This window comes from Hoplias malabaricus, chromosome 4, assembly GCF_029633855.1.
Source record: "Hoplias malabaricus isolate fHopMal1 chromosome 4, fHopMal1.hap1, whole genome shotgun sequence".
NCBI lineage: Eukaryota > Metazoa > Chordata > Actinopteri > Characiformes > Erythrinidae > Hoplias > Hoplias malabaricus.
The window spans coordinates 31,316,649-31,334,429 of record NC_089803.1 but is presented as its reverse complement, the minus strand read 5'-3'; the positions used below and the strand labels follow the sequence as shown (position 1 = coordinate 31,334,429).

The 17,781-nt window shown below is 41.6% G+C and overlaps 1 protein-coding gene across 2 annotated transcripts in view; it reads left to right on the top strand.

Moving 5' to 3' along the window:
* The window catches only part of scaper (S-phase cyclin A-associated protein in the ER), an 88,339-nt gene that overhangs the window by 58,187 nt on the left and 12,371 nt on the right, over window positions 1-17,781 (top strand). For both annotated transcript variants that reach the window (XM_066667273.1, XM_066667274.1), the window contains exons 24-27: window positions 5,438-5,561; window positions 9,621-9,847; window positions 12,728-12,883; window positions 16,404-16,644. In XM_066667273.1, the coding sequence (XP_066523370.1) occupies window positions 5,438-5,561; window positions 9,621-9,847; window positions 12,728-12,883; window positions 16,404-16,644 (748 nt within the window). The remainder of the gene's footprint in view (window positions 1-5,437; window positions 5,562-9,620; window positions 9,848-12,727; window positions 12,884-16,403; window positions 16,645-17,781) is intronic.

Sequence of the window (17,781 nt, the reverse complement as noted above, 5' to 3'; positions counted from 1 at the left end):
ATTTCTGTGTTACGCGCATGTCAAGCCTGACTGGACATATAGGAGAAAGGGAGAGATTATACTGAGAGATTGGGAAATGCGATCTTGTGGCCCAGGTCAGGCTATTTCCTGGTTGATAACCCATTTACAAGGAGGTGCAGAAATGGATCTTTACACGCTGCCTCTGCTGTTCCCGCTGCTTGGTTATCCACCACATCTATGTTTTTGGTGCCCTGAAATATACCCACCATGTTTTCTCCTCACAAACATAGGGGTTTACTTATCTTCATGCACTATGTATGTAACTAATTAATCTGTGAGGTATTATTTAACAGCACACACTTTGGAATGTTGTACTAAAACTCACTGTTGGGCTTTGATTTTAAGCATATGAATGCGCGCACACAATTAATTAAATAAATAACCGTCTTGGGGCAAGTTTATCACAATTATGTTTTTGCATGCAGTTTTTTTTGTTGGGGGGAGGGGGTGGTATTTTTTGTGGGGTGGGGGGGGTTCTCCCCCTATTCACATGTAGTATGAAGGCAAGACAGGATATATCATCCTCTGTTTTCCCTTTTTCCCCTCCTTAGCCATCTGCCCATTGCCTTCAGGGTACCCTATGGATTTTAGATTGGGTTAAAGGGTTTTAATCAAGCCCAAAGGTCAGTTTGGTGCCAGGCCAGCAGGCCACCCACGCTGAGGAACAAAGCCCCAAGGGCAAGATGTAGGGGGAGAGTCTAAAGAGGTGTGTTGGTGGGAGTGGTGGACCCTACCTTAAGCAGGCCTTCAGTGTTTGGGTGGTGGCCTAATCAGTGTTCAGGTCTGCTCAGTGTCTAAGGTTAAGCTGGTTAGAGTAGGTGAGGAGATTACTGTGCTTATTATCTGCATCTCCATCTCTTATCTCTATCTCAGCCTGCTATCCTTTGTCCTTTCCTCTTTATCTGATTCCATCCAACTTCAGTTCTCCCTCTTTCTCACCCACTCCCTTCTCCTATACTCCTATGTGCTCTTTTTCTATATCTCTCAAACCTCTCTTTCACACACTCAGTCTCACACCATTTTCCCTGTTTTCCTAGTGAATAACCAAGCAGCAGCAGGTAAATATCCATTTCCTGCCCCATCTCTCTTGCTCTCCATCTTGCTCTTTCTCTCATTCCTTCTCCCTACAATGTCTTGTTCCTCCTTTACACTCCTAACTCTATCTCCCTCAGATTTCTCCCCTGCCTCCCACCTCCCCCTCACTACACCCCTCCCTCCTCCCTTATACTCTATGCTGCTCTGTCAGTGTAGGCTACCTTTGGAACTTAATCCTATGTCTACAAGATAAGGCTTCATTATGGTCAGATTAACAATGCGCCTGTTGTCTGCCAAAGTCTGGTGGCAGCAGGGCCACTGAGCGTCCTGCTCTGTCCCGAGGCCAGGGAGGACTGTCTGGGTGCCATTGTAAGAAGGAATCTCTGGGCCATTCTGTTTCAGGAATGCTGCCTGCAGGAACAACCTGGCACATGTGAGTTACTGCCACATACTTCACGAGTAACTTGAGAAGGGGCACAATGGCACTTTACCAAATTGCTCCTCAAAATCTTTGAGGCAGGCTGTCATCATTGAGCAGACTGGGCCCAAGACTCCATAACATGGGCCTGGTGTTGGGTGTCATACTAATCACTCTCAATTAGTAGAGAGCAGGCTGCAAAAGCCGGCCAGTTATGGCTGCCTCCTGCTGACAGCAGTGTGACCATATGATTCAAACAAGACAGTGACAGCTAAAACTATCCTGGAGGGTCAGTAGTTGATGGATGGCCTAGAAAAGTTCACATTACTGTAACAGCATGAAGGCAAGGTGCTGAGTGGAGGCCCGTTTGAGTGGGTTGGCTGTGTGGGGTAGGGGGTGGAGTTGCAATGTGTGAGGTGTCTGTGAGCCTCAGTCAGTGACAGCAGAACTTGATTAACAACATATCCAGTAATCTCTGCTGTGTTGCCGTTCTCAGTTGGGCAGCCGCATGTCTGAGACGCACTTGGTGGGCTTGGCGGTGGGGCTTTCTGATCAGCATTTTCACCTTCTTAGTCTTAGGTTGTGAAATGAACTTACATAGTGCAGATATTTTGTAGTAGAGGAGGAGGCAATCATTCACAGATAGACAAAAGCTTTAATCTTTGATCAGAGAAAAATAGTGGGTCTTAACTGAATCTGTCTGTAGATCCAAAATGAAATTTTGTGGATTAATTAATTCATTATCTGTAACTGCTTATCCAGTTCAGGGTCGTGGTGGGTCTGGAGCCTGCCTCGAATCATTGGGCACAAGGCGGGAGCACACCCTGGAGGGGGAGACTGTCCTTCACAGGGTCTCTCTCTCTCTCATTCACTCACACACAGACACAGTAGTCCACCTTCCAACGTGTGTTTTTGGATTGTGAGAGGAAACCAGAGCACCCGGAGGAAACCCATGTGGACACAGGGAGAACACCCCAAACTTCACACAGACAGTCACCCAGAGTGGGACTTGAACCCACAACCCCAGCACCGTGGAGCGACGCTACCTGCTGCACCACCATGCTGCCCAGATTTTGTGGATTACTGAATATAAATTATAAATGAGATTCCTGGCTTGGAAGAAAAAGCAAATATAAATATAATCTATAACCTAACTTTAAATGTGTTGCAAAAATTTCTCAACCAGAAAGAAAATGTCCTTAAAAGAAGCTTTCAGTAAATTTGACTTCTTCCTGTATATATTGTATTGTTTTTAATGAAAATGAAAACAAACATGGTGATGTATGTGTGTAACAATTTATGGTAAAGTAGCTAAATAATGAACAGTGCTATCTTCAGATTAGAATTGAAGATCCTAGGAAAATCTGGAGTTTGCTTTATTTCAAATTGCATTCAAATTACTTGCTTTATTTGTATGATATTCTCTAAAATACTGTAGTATATCTCATGTTTTTCTACAACCACTTCATTGTATGATAAATTCTGCATACTAGTGTTGTACACAGTTGCTCATTGTCATGCTTTTCCCTAAATGCTCTTATTTCGATGCTTGTTGGGGTTGCTGGGATTTGGCTGGTTGACAGCTGTTTTGCCCTTTAATAAGATTAGTGTAAAGAAATTAGTCGTGTGCTCTTTAATCTGCTGTTTAACCGTGCAAGCCACCTGGGGGCTGCCCCGTCCCCCTGCCGAATCCTCCTGCATTCCTCTCTACAAATGATCCTATAGGTGTCAGATAACCTCTTCCTCGAGAACCCTGCAAGCATGCACCTATATCAGGTTCATCATGCATTTTACATGTGTTGAAGTAAGTCAAACCTGGAAATTCTTAGTTAAAATGAATTCGGAACAAATTATTCCATATGTTATCATTTTCAACTGACAATTTTTTGTCTATTGGTTTAAGCAAACATTTTAGAGTCACCTAGTTGTTTTAAATGATAGTGTCTTTAAATGAAGTGTTGAGTGCTCAACATTTAAAAACATTAATGTATGAAAATTGGCCAATTTGCAATGTTTCGTTTTCTTTGTGCGTTTCTGTCAGATAAATGGCTAATAGTTTTAATCTTGCGTTTAAGCTTTCAGTTCACAGCTTGTAAGCTGTGGTGAACTCTGACACTCTGAAGCATGTCATTCAATCCAAGGCTTGTCATTTGATGCCTTCTCGTTTCAAAAAGTAGCTTAGAAAGAATATGGATACCTCAAAGTCCATGAAAGTGCTGGAGAGATCCTTACCTGAAGTAACCCTTTTTAGGCACAGACGTCATTCTCTCAGAATGTATGTTCGCTGTTGTCTTACAGGTGCAAAGTCTCGTTTTCTCTGAACACACTGAGAATATTTCCAGGTTTTAAAACTGATTTGGAAGTTGAGTTCCCCAATCAAGGCTTTTTTTTATTCTTTCTTTCCTTCTTTTTTTTTTTTTCATTGGAAAAAATCAGTGAGTCAAAGGCAGTGCTGGTCGGCTGCCCAGAGCGCACAGTTTGGAGGGGATCTCACGTTTCTGTCTCTCTCGTTTACCGAACAGAGCCTGCAGTATCACTCCACTGAACCATAACCATCCCTCCCTCTCTCCACATGGCTCTGTTTCACTCCTCAATAGATAGCCTTCTATCAATGCAAAAGAAATACTACACTGCTCACACTCTTGCAAATCAATGTTCCATGTGCTCACTGAACAAGTGATTTTTAAATATTGCACATAAATTGAACCAGAACCCTCTCAGCACCCTGTCTGGAGTGTTTATCATTAGTTTGTCGGACGTGAAAAGTTGTCAATTAATAACAACACACACAAAGTAGAAACACCGGATTTTTATAACAAGCAGCAATTGAGCAGCTGAAAAAGCACAATGCTTGGAGTGATGTGTGGAACACTTGGACTCTTTCCCAGAAGTCCAGGCAGAGCCTTCTCCCTGCAGTCCTATACCACATATCTGACGCTTTTACACGGCTATGTCAATACCCGCGCCACTATCTCCCTGATCTGCCTGCTGGCGGCTTAAATATACACTCCCGCTTTTGTCAGCGGGGTTGAAGTTATCGACAAGCTGAGACGTACTTGGCCTGGCGCTATTTTTATTATGTGCGCCAATACGGTTTGGCTGAAAACGCCAAACAGATGGCGACGGTTGCGGTAGATATCAAAATGTTTACGGCTGGGAATAAACATGGCCTACTTTAAACCAGGGAAGCCGGATTCCTTTGGTCCGCACCACAGATAGGGCCCCGCCACTCCGCTTTGGGTTAAAATATACAGTTGTCAGAAAATATTAACTGATGAAAGGAGGGAGTGGGGAAGGTGGAGGGGGTTGCTGTAGTCGGAGCGGAGTGACTGGTCACTTATCAGTAGCATTAATCTTCTCTCAGGCTGGTGTGCAGCAGACATAATACAGAAGACTGACTGCTGGTTGACTGGCCTACAGGCGCTGACGGCTAGTCTCTTATCTTTGCACAGGGAGAGAAAGAGGAGAGTAGAAAGGGGTGCAGGGAAAGACTGTCCAGAAAGAAGGATGGAGTGAGTGGGAGGGGAAGAGGAAAGAGGAGTGTGAGAGAAGAGGAATTGGTGGACAGATTGGGCAGTCTGCTCCCCCAGTGCCTCTTGCTAAGCGGGTTAGCGTGAGCCTTTTCTTTAGGAAGTGTGTGTTTGTAGGGGGATGTTCCATAGAGAAAGCTATAATTGATGGGTTTTTGTGTGTGCGCACACACACATCTAACTGTATGGTCTTAGACTTGCTTACATTGTGCGTGTTATGTTCACACCCTGAGCTTACAGTGTCCATTTCCTCAGATAACCTTACCATGTTACTGCAGGAGATTAAGCTCATCTGATTGGCAGTAAAGTAGAAGTTACCCTCAAGTGCTAAACGAGAGCCTACTTCTCCTGTTCAAATGCTTATCTTTGAAAGCAAGGCAAACAATCCAAGAAGTTTGGTTTGTTTTTTCTAATCGCAATGTATGTGTTTCAGGTCTCTGTGTGCTGCTGTGAATGTGTATTACCTGGCCTGTTCCTGCTGCTACAACAACTGCTCTTACGTTCTCTACAGCAACAAGATAGCCCCACTCATGGACCTTCTGCTCCATCAGCTAACGGTAGGCCTCTGACCAAAATTATGTAATTTTCACCCAAATGTTACCAGACAACAGGTTCCATGATCATGTCATAATAATCCCAAGCAAATCAACATAATAAAATAAATAAGTCATAGCAGTTTTTCTTTTTGCCCAAAATATACTTAATCAGCCAAGACTAGCCTAATGTACTTGCATCTTAAAAAATCTAATATCCCACTGTGCAAACAGCATGCTGAACAGCATAATACATTTTCTTATATGGTAATGATAAAATATAATAAAATTCTGTTACCTATTAAAGAATAGGCCAAACTTTAGATATTATTCTTGATTAAATATGGCTTCTAATATTGTTTTTAGTTACAGTTTAGTTTAGAAAAGGTATAGTTTTGTCATTGTTCATATGTTATTGCTGTTAAAATTACATTTAAGATAATCTTTTTATATATGGAATAAATAAATAAATTCAAGAACTAGAGAAAAAACTACATGGTTCTTCTGTGAGAAGACAACTGAACACTGAGTCTTAAAGGAGGTGTAGCTTTCTGGATTATGACAAAAGGAAATAGACAAAAAAGAAACAGTGGTCCAGGGGTCTATGCTGTTAGCCATTGTTATTGGGAGATTGCCCATTCAGTCCCTGGGGATGCCACAGCTACCCAAGGCTGGGAGTCTTATGAAATTAAAATTGAAAAATACACAGTGCCAACCAGTACTGGTGTTTCAGCTGATGTGTTGGACCTTGGTGCACTCTCCTTCAACATGTGAAGCAGTCCAGTGATGTCACATTTTACATTTTACAACAGTATAAAAAGAGGCTCTGATCTGGAGAAAAGCATGCTTGTCACCCTCCCTCTGTAATGTGGGAGTTCAGGAAATAGCTAACTGGGTGGAATGGAAGATGACTAAATGACTGGCTAAGAAATTTTCGTAACAGGTGCATAAAATATTTATTTAACAAAGATAAAAAGAAACAAATGAACTGACCCCATAGCCCAGACCTCAACATCACTGAAAGTCTTTGAAGTGACTTGGATATTGGGAAGCAGAAAAAAACAACCAGCTTTTAAGACTTTGGAAATGTTTACAAGGAGCAAGGACATTATCCCTGCAGTTTTTCTATGAAAAACTGAAACCGAATCTCCTGACAAGAAGGAAAGCTGAAATAACTGCTGGTTATGTTTAGTACTGAAAAATGTGATTTGTTATTGTTCTTTGTAAAGTTGTCTGAAATAAATTGGCCACATTCACAACAAGATCTCTGCTTTTTCTCATTGTGCAAGAGCAAATGTATCCCATCCAGTAGTCAGCGAGTAAGGCCAAAAAGGATCCTATCACACAAACTTCATCTGGTTTAAAGGAGCCTCTGAATTGCCAGACCAAGCTTCTTCATGGCTCCAACTGTTCTTTGTAGTATGGCGTGCTCAGTATAGGAACCACCTCACTTTTTATAATACACACCAACAGGCAGAAGGCGGCAGGGTCAGTCTCAGTCAGTATACTATACACACCATACTTTCCTGGCAGATGTTTAGTGAGAGAGAGAAGCAGAGAGACAATATAGAAAGACACAGTACAGACAGTATGGCAGCATGTACATGGGCCTGTGCCCCTCAGCACTGAGCAATGCTCTAAAGCTCCAAACAAACCTGACAGAAGCAAGCTCTCTGTGAGGAATGTGTGTGTGTGCGTGTGTGTGTGAGTGACTGATTCTAAACAAATAACTTTGGCAAATCAATGAGGCAGAGTTAGTCTAGTCTGGAAGTTCCAGTTTGGAGCAGTCATATTTCCTGAGGCTGTAGTAGGGGAGGGGGACTGTCTGTAAGCATTTGGTTTACATCTGTACTAGTCCAGCAGCTATTTTATTTAGAATGCTCTATGGACTTTCTAATTTTAATGTCGCTTTTTATAAAGAAACAAAAAAATCTGCATACAGCCAGGTTTTGGACAAGCATCAGTGATATGTTTTATTGTATGTGTGTATATATTTTTCTACTAAAATATCCCCTCAGTTACAGCAAAGGAGCTTAAACTTTCCTAGGACAGTTTACTTGAAAATATATTTTGTGATATATACACAGTTTTCACATGAGGATCCCATGATATTTTTTAGTCCGTGGGGTTGGGATTAGTTAGAGTTGAGTTTACATATGGCAGTTGTAAAATTTCGATTACATAAATCTGTAGTTTTATTATAAACCTTATAAAGGTAGTATTACAAGATTGTGTGTGTGTAGTGCAGGCAGCGCTGGCGTCTCCCCTTCCCCTCCTGTAATTAGATTTGTTGAGAATGTAGCAGGCTTTGCCTTCTCTGTCAGTGTTCCTCTCCACCACTCAGTTAAAGTTGACATTTGAACGTTGGCTTTACTTGTGCTGCCGCAAGCCTTTACTTCCTCCCTCAAATGACTGGCCCATTCCTAATCAGCCGGCCCTCACCAAATGCTTATCTGCAGATCAGATTGGCAAATTCTTCGCTTAACGATCCAACCCTGACTGGACAGAGGTTAGCTGAAATAATGGAAAGATGCTGTTGGGGAGGGTGGGGTTAAAGTAAAGACCTTTTTAATATGGTATACTCTGTATAACCTGACTGCTTGTTAAGGGACAGAAGAGGAAGTGATTTTAAATGAAGTTAAAAGCAAGTCTATTCTCTGTCCACTCCTCTGAAGGGTCTACATGCCAGCTACATAAGGCCTCTTGCATCACCCTGCCAGGTTTTGTGCGAATTTGAGGGAATACCATAGAGATTTCTAGTATTCCTGCTGCTGGCACACCACCAGTGACATTGTCACTTTGAGTTTAACCAGCAGTTTATAGCTCAGAGCTGATGAATAATAAATAGGATGCTTGTAGTTATTTATTTCTCAGAGGAACAGGATTCCAACCAAAGACTAATGGCATGTGCATGAAAACAAAGAGGAGAGGATCGTTTTTATTTGCACGCTCTGACTTAATTGGACAGGCTTTAAGATGCACGCTGAGGTTTAAATGTCCTGGTCTATTGTGTGATCGCACTCAGGGTTGATATTGAGACTACCAGAGCCATTGTTGAATGAGCTCAGACATGCATCATTGCCAAGATTCGTGGCAAAGGCAAGCTTTGCTTCAATGGGCTAGACTTACTTGTGAGAGGTTGTGATGAAATGCTGGATTTAAAAAAAAAAAAAAGTTGGCATGGGCAAATAAAGATGTTGTAAACACAATACATTGTTTTAGCAGGCTGGAATATTGAAGGGATAATTTGTGGGTAAATGTACATAATTTTCCATTCAGTCCAGATATAGCCAGTTAACCAGGACATGGGTGATGACTTAAGTGTCACGAAGCTAATGTAGTTAACATGTAGTGGACGCTTATACTCTAGTACTTCAATTAGGATTGCACAAACTGCATGCACAAACACACTTGCTAGCTTTTATGAAATTATGAATAGATTAGTGGATTCTGATTTGTGTTCAAAAAAGATAAAAATGGCCAATAAACAACACTGAGTCATTTGAACTATGAATATTGTCCTAAATGTACTATATTGGTAAGAAAGTTTGTTTTGTTTTTATAAATGTTGTATTAACATTATCTATCAATAGATTTTTGCCATTGCATATTACATCATGCATGACAACTTATCTCCTTGTTTTTATTGTTTGTATTATTGTTTTATTATTCGCTTTTATTTAACTAATTATATATTTAAAAATAATTAATTATTTTTCTGTTTTTTTTATTTTATTTTTTATTTTAATGCATATTACCTTTTGTTGTGTTTTTACTTCATTTTTAAGTGCTGTGAGCTGTTGGAAGATGCGCTATACAAATAAATTTTTTTATTATTATTAATATCTCTTTATTCATCTGGTTGGAAATTACATCTCCGGTTGTGGCTAATAGCTTGTGGGTATATCCTACATGTCTGGTCATCCTAGTGTCATAACTGTTTCACCCCAATAACCACAGCATCTCTCTGTGGCTACTCTTCTTAAATTTGTTTTCTCTGACACACTTTCTCTATCTTCTATGGTCTCACCCTTTCTCTCTCATTCCTCTCCTAATTGGCATGTCTGTGTTTTATTTTTCTAGCTTTATGTTCCTGATGAGGATAAGTCCATTTTTGGTCGCAGTGTGAATAAGCAGGTATTTGAGGGCTTGACTACTGGTCTACTTCAGACCATTGCTACAGTAGTTTCGCACCTGCACCCCTCTGGATTGGAGGCTGGGAAAGATTCTTCACCGATCTCTACATCTGATGCAAAGAGTAAACCAACCAGCCCTGAAAATTTCAACACCCGTGCTCAAGACCTCATCAGGTCAGCTTGTTTCAGGTCTTCTTGCTTAAGCAATAGTTTGGTATTAAAAATAACCTAACACAAATGTATTTTTAGCTCACATATGTTCAGCCGAAATATGATTTGTGTTTTAACTTTGCTTCTTTGGTTTGACACTGGATTTGTCAGACTAATAAAGCTAAGCCCTGTTAGCATTGCGTAAACCTAATACTTAAAGAACCATACACTTCCTTTAAACCATGTAATCATTATTTAATCTCAGTAGAATTGCTGTAAAGAAACCTTAATCTATTTTCTTTCTAAGCAGGTAAATCCTGCTCTTCTGGGCCCTGAATAGCCAATGAAACATGCCCTATGAAAAACTATCCGATGTCATAAAAATGTCATAAGATTGTGTTGTTTTGATGTTAACTGGGCAGTCCTGTGTGTAACATGTACACAACAGTATCTTCACCAACCACAAGGCTGCTGTGGTTCTTCAACTCTTTCTTTTACAGCTTTAACAGATATGTGTTCCCTCACAGTCTCTTGGTTGATGCTGGGTAAATTTACCAAGCAAAAGCAGATGACTGAGTGAAAACTTTGAATGGTCCCACCTAACAGCTTACATTTTTAAAAGTTTTTACTTTGTACTCCTGGATTTTCTGAATATGTTACTCCTATGTCTTCTTGGTAGAATGAACTGTATATCCACAGCTAGTGTAAAACCCTTACATTCTTTCTCACAAAACCGTGTGTAGTGTAACATGGCTTGTGTATGTAAGGGCTTTCTGCTTTGTAAATCATAGTATCGAGTAATAGAAATGATTTTTGTTTAAAGAGGAAGCATGCTTGGACTGAATCCAGAGGTTTAGCTTTTCCTGTACCTAGCTTAGCCACATGTTTGGGATGAGATCTCCTGAAGCTTCTCCTGAACACCGCCCATTATTTCACATTACACTGACACTTACATACAGATCAATCCTGGTTGGGTGGGGCATAGATTTGGAAGTAGCAACCTTCTTATGGTATTAGCCCGTAACTCTTTAACACACACTCCATACGCTGTAACCTTAAATCCCCGTCTGCTCTGGCCAAGGGGAGCCGCAGCCAAAATCTGCTTCTGGAACTGCACGACTTGCAGTTGAACTTGGTCTGAGAGGGAAAGGGCGCGGAGGAGGGACCGGCCGCTCAGCTCTGTCTCTGTCCATGAGCAAAGGCAGATTGTCTGTAGTGTTGAAGGTAGCCAAATTTCCCACAATCCACTTCTTCTGTTCTCCCATGATTCATCTGACCAGAGCTGCCGCCGTCGACAAATGCTTGTGACCGCAAAGTGACCCGGCAGAAAGCTAGACTACAACCGGCAGGTTTACTTTATGCTCCAGCATATAAAAGTCATATTTAGGGTGGTCAGCAGCCATAACTCCTTAACATTCAATGGTATAAATTTGATATTTTCAATTATGTTTTGTTCAGAAACCACATTAAATTCTTAGTCATGTAGATCATGCGATTTTACGCTTTCTCTCTCAGACAGAAAGCTTGAAAGGCTGCACAATGGTGTGTGTTAAAGCACCTTTCAGCTCCAGCCAAGCCCAAGGAAGGGATAAAGCTATAACAAGGGCCTTTGGTTCAAGTGACAAGTGACTTGTTGCAAGGAGGAGGAGAAGGGGGAATCATAAGTACCTGAGAGAACTAGGCTTAAAGTATAACCAAAAACATAATACTAATAATTAAAAGGAGTGTATGAGAAATAGAGATGGAAGGAAAACCTGTGGAATATGGGACCGAAAAACAGTTTTGAGAAAAATCTAATTTAAGGAATTTTCACCCCTAACGTTGAGAGCCGGACATGACCTCTGGCAAATACACTTCTTTTGTTTTGCAGTGGAGCTAAGAGGCCCATCCCACTAATGTAGATTTTTCAATTTGCACCATGCAGACTGTACTTCAGAATTTATGAGCATAAATTATGCCTGATATACTGTTATGTATAAAAATGATCTAAAGTATATGGTATAGCCATTCTAATGTCTGATTTTACCCTGTTTAGTTTTGAACTTCACTAATATAGCTCACCAAGCATGTCTTGGTTGATCGACTGTTAGTTAATTAGAAAATCTCCAAAATTTAGTACAGTGATATAAAGCAGAAATATGCTGGTTATGGAGTAGCGCCTCTGAGTTGAATCATTGCTGTTAAGCGTTGGCCCTGCTCCTCTGGGAGGTCTGTTGATTGACAATATGGAGCCTGCAGGCACTGCTGGAGGTGGAGGGGGTGGAGGGGACAGGCATACCTGAGCTGTGAGGCACCGCTGTGGGTCAGGAAGAGGAGAGGGAGGCTCCTGCCTTTGTCTGGACTGGCACATGGAGGCACGTCCTGCCCAGTAATGCTGTAATTAGGCCTGATTTGTAGCCAGGAGGGTGGGGACTGACGCCATCATGAGACCTGTCATTTGGCTGGACAAATGAGAGATATGGAGGTAATGGGTAGGAGTGGTGGGCTCAGATGAGAGCTCAGATTTCCACTCATAGGATGGGCTGTGACGGGCTCCTGAGATGGAGCCTGTCACTATTCTGAGGAGAATAATGCACTTTCTCCCAAATCTAATTTTGAGTTGTAGTCAATTTCTGAGGAATTCACTTCACATGCCGTATTTTCTCAGTATGTTTTTAATCTCTGTAGATTTTATGTGACATTTTAGTTTAGTGTAACTCTTTGTTTTGTTTTGTTGTTTTTTTTTTTTTTCAATACAAAGAAAAAGTGAATTTTACCAGAAATAAATTAAATTCACATATAAAATGTACCAGGCCTTTTAATTCGCCCTTGGCTTGTCCAGGTCAACTGTATAAACAAAATAACTTTTTTTATTTGTGACATTATGACTGATTTGCATTTTCTGCCTGTTTTCATGCTCTTCAGCTATGTGGTGAATATGGGCTTGATTGACAAGTTGTACGGCTGCTTTCTGTATGTGCAAGGCCCAGTCGATGAGAGTCCAAAGATGTCTGCCTTTCTGGAGCAGGCTACAGCTCTCCTTCACGCCTTGTGCAAACTGTGCTTTGCTGTAACCAGCCGGTGAGTGGCACCTATCTGTGTATGTTTTTTCTCTCTCTGTCTCACTCTCACTCTATCTCTCCACGGGTCTTTCTGTTCCTTTTACATCTTGTGTTTTTGTGTCTTTTTCTCTGGACTCCCTATCATTTGCTGATGTGCTATAACATAGACAGATACCACAGTGTCATCAATCACTAGTGGCCACATTTCCATCTCTTTCACTGTAAACTCCTGCTTCCAGCCCACCCACACACAGGGTTTGTGTGTATTCGTTGACAGAGTCTAACAATAAAGTCGCAGCCAATAACGTTTTGTCTGTGATCTGGGACTGTGAGGAAACTCTGGCAGTGACTTGGCCCTGTTCAGTCTTTTTCCTTTAAAAAAACAAAAAAAACAAAAACATTTGAAGTCTACAATACCTTCTTTAAAGTCAAGTATCTCTGTGTCTGTATGTGTTTATTTATATTGTGTCAGTTGTGTCTGTTCTGCTGGCCACTCCTGTCCATGCTTCTGTGCCTATGCCTGTGCTCCTCCAGCTGCTGTGTGCCGTAACACTGCCCAGCTGTTTAACACCATTCTCTCCCTCTCCCCAACCCCATGTCACTAAATATCTGTGAGAAACCCCAGCACCAATAGCTCTCCACTTTTAATAGCTTCACTTGCTGCAGCGCCGTGTTACAATCAACATCCTGCTAATCCAGCCATCTATATCTCCTTCATACATTATTCTCTATGTGGAGGGCCAGGAAGTTATTCTGCACCGAATGTATAGTGTAGATTCTTTTACACGTTTCTGCTCCCGGCCAGTCGCCCTGTTTTGGGATTTGCTTGACAGTGGGGGTCATGTAGTTACAGATTTGCAAATTTCCACACTCCACGCGTGGTTGATTTCAAGTAACAGCATGCACAGTGGGGTAGCATCCAGAGGGCATGCAAGCCCCTATTCTTTAGCTTTAAATCTCAGCTTGTGTTGATATGCTATACTAACAATTACCTGTCACAAGCTGAATTGTGCTTGCTGATGGATTCTAAGTGATCTGTTTTGTGTAAGATTTGCTGAAAAGTTCTTTGAGCTATAATAAACCTAGGTTTTACTTTTCAGTGCTAAAATAGTGTTTAATGATTTAGACTTTGCGCAGCTGTTTATATATGTGTTAACCTGGCTATGGAGGTGCACTCAGCCATGACTGACTGTAACTAGTTTTTCATCTTACAGTTATTATTTTGGTGAAAATAGTGTTCGGTGTCACAAATAAAAACATAAACTAGAATGTGTTACATGAACAGGTTAGGTATCTTTACAGTGGAATGGTTACAGAGCGGTGTACAAAACACTATTTAAGAGCTTGTGTCACAGCAGTGCTTAACTGTATTTTCCTGTTTAGTCATTTCATTTTATTTGCTTATTTTTTCACCAGATTGTTTTCATTCAATCAGAGAGAGAAATTGAGAAAAACATGTACATTAAGTGACAATAGTTTCATTAGCTCAGATTAAGCTGTAAGCACAGATGAATCGGGCAGGCAGATTTGAGGGTGGTGTGTGAGCTCATATTGCCTGTGTCAGGCCCTTCACTTTCATTCCTCCCAAGCACTGGTTTCTGTTTCCTAGTCAGAGGATGTGGAACCTGTCATGCACAGTCACAGTGGGAGAACTAAGCCTTTGTTCCCTTACAGACACTAATCACGAGTGTCTGCCCACATCAGCCCGACCTGAGAACAGCTTCAGGGTTTTGATTAGAATAAATTTAGATTTGGAAGAATTGATCACAGGGCAACTTTAAAGCTCAGTCTTAACTGCAAGCTCTAACTTGAGTTAAATATCTTTTACACTCACTGACACCTTTCACAATGGGCAAAAGCATTCCCCTATGGAGTCTGACACTCATTTTCCTCTCAGTTTAGCAGGGCAGCAGCTGAAACCCAACTTTATACTGTCATCCCCCTCCTCCTCTCTCTCAGACCCTTCAGTACAACATTCAAGGTCCTGTCATTACCTTTAGTGTCATTCCAGGTAGCTATTACCCTTTGTGCTGACCTGAGAAAAACTCTACCTCCCCAAATCCTAACCTTACCATCAGTAGTGGGATGGGCCTGCTGATTTCAGCTAAGCGTGAAAAGGCAACTTAACCCATGCTTGTATAATTTGTGGCTGCAGTATGGAGTTACCAAGCCTGCTAATCCGCCTGGTGTTGTGCAGGCTAATGCACAAACACGCTGTCTTAAATCCCATAAGATGGGCCTTAATTAAATGTGCTGGAGCACAAAAGGACCTGAGACGGTAGTTTGTGGAAGCGGTGCCATTGGCTGTCAGAATGCCTTCAGAGTTCCAAGAGTTCCTTCACTCAGCTTCTGTTGCGCATCTGTGGTGGGTTGCAGGGACGTGCTGTGTTGCTTTGGAGCAGTTTGGAATGTAAGCTGCATTACTCGGAGGCTGGTCAATTTGTCATTGGTTTGACAAATTAAAAGTCTAAATTATTTATCTTTTTTTTTTCCACTCGCCACTCTCCCTCTCCTCCTGTTAAATTCCTCCCTTTGTTAATAGATGAATAAATTAATTCCTGTTGCTGTATTTGTAACTAAGCAAAATGTAAACTCTTACAATTACAGAGTTTTGGGAACATTAGCACTTACAACTGCAATAGGTAGCAATTCAGAATAGCAAAGAAAACAACTTTGCTCTAACTTTTCATCATCTTTTTTAATTTCACATTTTGTTTTAGGCCTATCGCACACTTGGCTACATTGCTACCTTGGTGTTCAGCTTTTTACGTTTGATATGTGTCTCAGTGTGACCTGTTAAGCTTTCCTGCCCCAAACAGGCTATTCAGCCAGGGTCTAGTGCTTTTATTTATATCTGAGTGGACAGGGCCTGGTCTAGCGAGTAAGTCTAGAAGCCACTGGGACCAGACTTCCTTCACAGCCTGCATCCGGGGTCTTTGCTCTCTGCGGTTAAGAAAGCAGCCAATGTCTCCTCAGGTTCTGAGGCTTTGAGTCACTTGTCAGGGCCCCCCCCCACTCCTCCAGCTGCCTCTCTCTACTCCACCCCAGTTCACAGAAGAGCCGCCTTACACGTCTCACTTTGTTTAAAAAGCCATTGATTTAGTTGGAGTGGGGCATAAACAAAGGGAAGTTGGCTTTATTTGCCTAGACGTTCAGATGCAATGAGGAACACCTTAGCTAAAGAAATAACAACATTTTATGTATTTTCCATTAATGTTCTGGCCAAGATGGTATTAGAATATGCTCAATAAAATAATAGGTTAGATGTATTTTATATCTTTATTTTCGTTTTAAAAACTTTCTTTAGCTCTCAACGTCATTGGAGATTTCAACTTGAGGAACTAGAAACAGGTCAATATATGCTAAGTCTAGCATTCAACTGGTTATTTTGTTCATATATTGTGTACCCTTACTCTAAGAGTATACTTCAGTGAATGTCTATCTGTTTAGGCTTTGTATGTGTTTTGGAGTGTGTTTCCATGTTTGTCAAGGTCTATAATCTACTTCTCACTCCATCTTTCGCCTGGTCTCTTTTCTAGCTCTCCAAGTATCTTTGACAACAAGCGCCAAGACCCCACCGGGCTGACAGCACTGCTGCAGAGCACAGACCTCGTTGGAGTCCTCCATATGTTGTACTGTATCCTGCTCCACAGTGCCCAGCCAGAATCTGGCGGCCTAGCATCACCACAGGAGCCGTACAGTCCTGCTGTGGTCCAAGTGGCGCTACAGAGCCTGCGTTTCCTTAACAGCTATGCCCTGTTAGACCTCACTGCCTTCCAGGTACTCTTTCTGTTTTACTCTGCAAAGTCACTGTGCTGTGCATAGATAAAATATTGTAAAAGCCTTTAATAAGGATGCAGAGTAGAGATGCACCAACATTTTGCCTGCTCAAGACAAATAACATTTTTATTTATTTATTTATTTATTTTAATTCCTTTGCACCATAAATGTAAAACTTAAATCAAGCCCATTGCGTCTGTGATCACTGACAGTGCCAGGAACAATTTGCTGAAATCCCTTAGCCTGCGTTTATGGATTTTGGTTGTCTTTGTCTACAGATTCATATTGGTGCATATCTAATGAATGGAAATATCAGTGCCATAGTAGCAGGTCCAGTTACAATTTAAATTGTATTATTATATTACTATAATTATTTTATGGGTTCTGAATAAGCCTTGCACTGCTATTAGGATTATTCATTACCTATCCATTGTCAGTCCAGAACTGTAGCTGTGCACACAATACACCCCTCCACTCTCGTTTTTTAGGCTTTTGGGATAGGCCTTAAGGTCCTATTCTGTTTATTGAGTTTTAGTTTATAGTTTATCACAGGAGGTACACCCCGCTCTGTGTACTCCCTGGGGCGCCTTTTCCCTTCAACAACCTGCAACACTGAAAAATGCAGATTTGTGACACTGCAGCCACACTGTCTGGCCACAGTTATGTCGCATGGCTTGTTTTCCTTAAGCTGAAGCCCGCTGACTTGCCTTTCAGCTTGCTGCAGATATGTTACGTTAAGCCCATCCCTCAAACAGACATTCCAAACGGCAGAGGGAATAAAAAGGTCAGGCCAATGCTGTAGCTCTCGGGGGCTAATTAACAGACCTGCTCGTATACCTGTGCTTGAGAATCAGCCAGCACGCAAATATAGGCAGGAGAGAAGCAAGCCACAGGACTAATGATCCGGCCAGTGCACTCTCCACACGCCCTCAGAGTCACTGTTAGAAGATCAGTATTTCTTTCTAGAACAAAGTTGACCCAGTGGACATAAACATGCTCAACCCCTGACCCTCGGGCAGTTGTGTTGAAGGCCTGGGGTCAGAAATGCGGATGGAGAGTGGCATTAAGTTCAAGCTGTCCGGTCATACATTAGCCTGCCTGATGAAGAGAAAAGGACGGCTTCATGATGTTAAATCA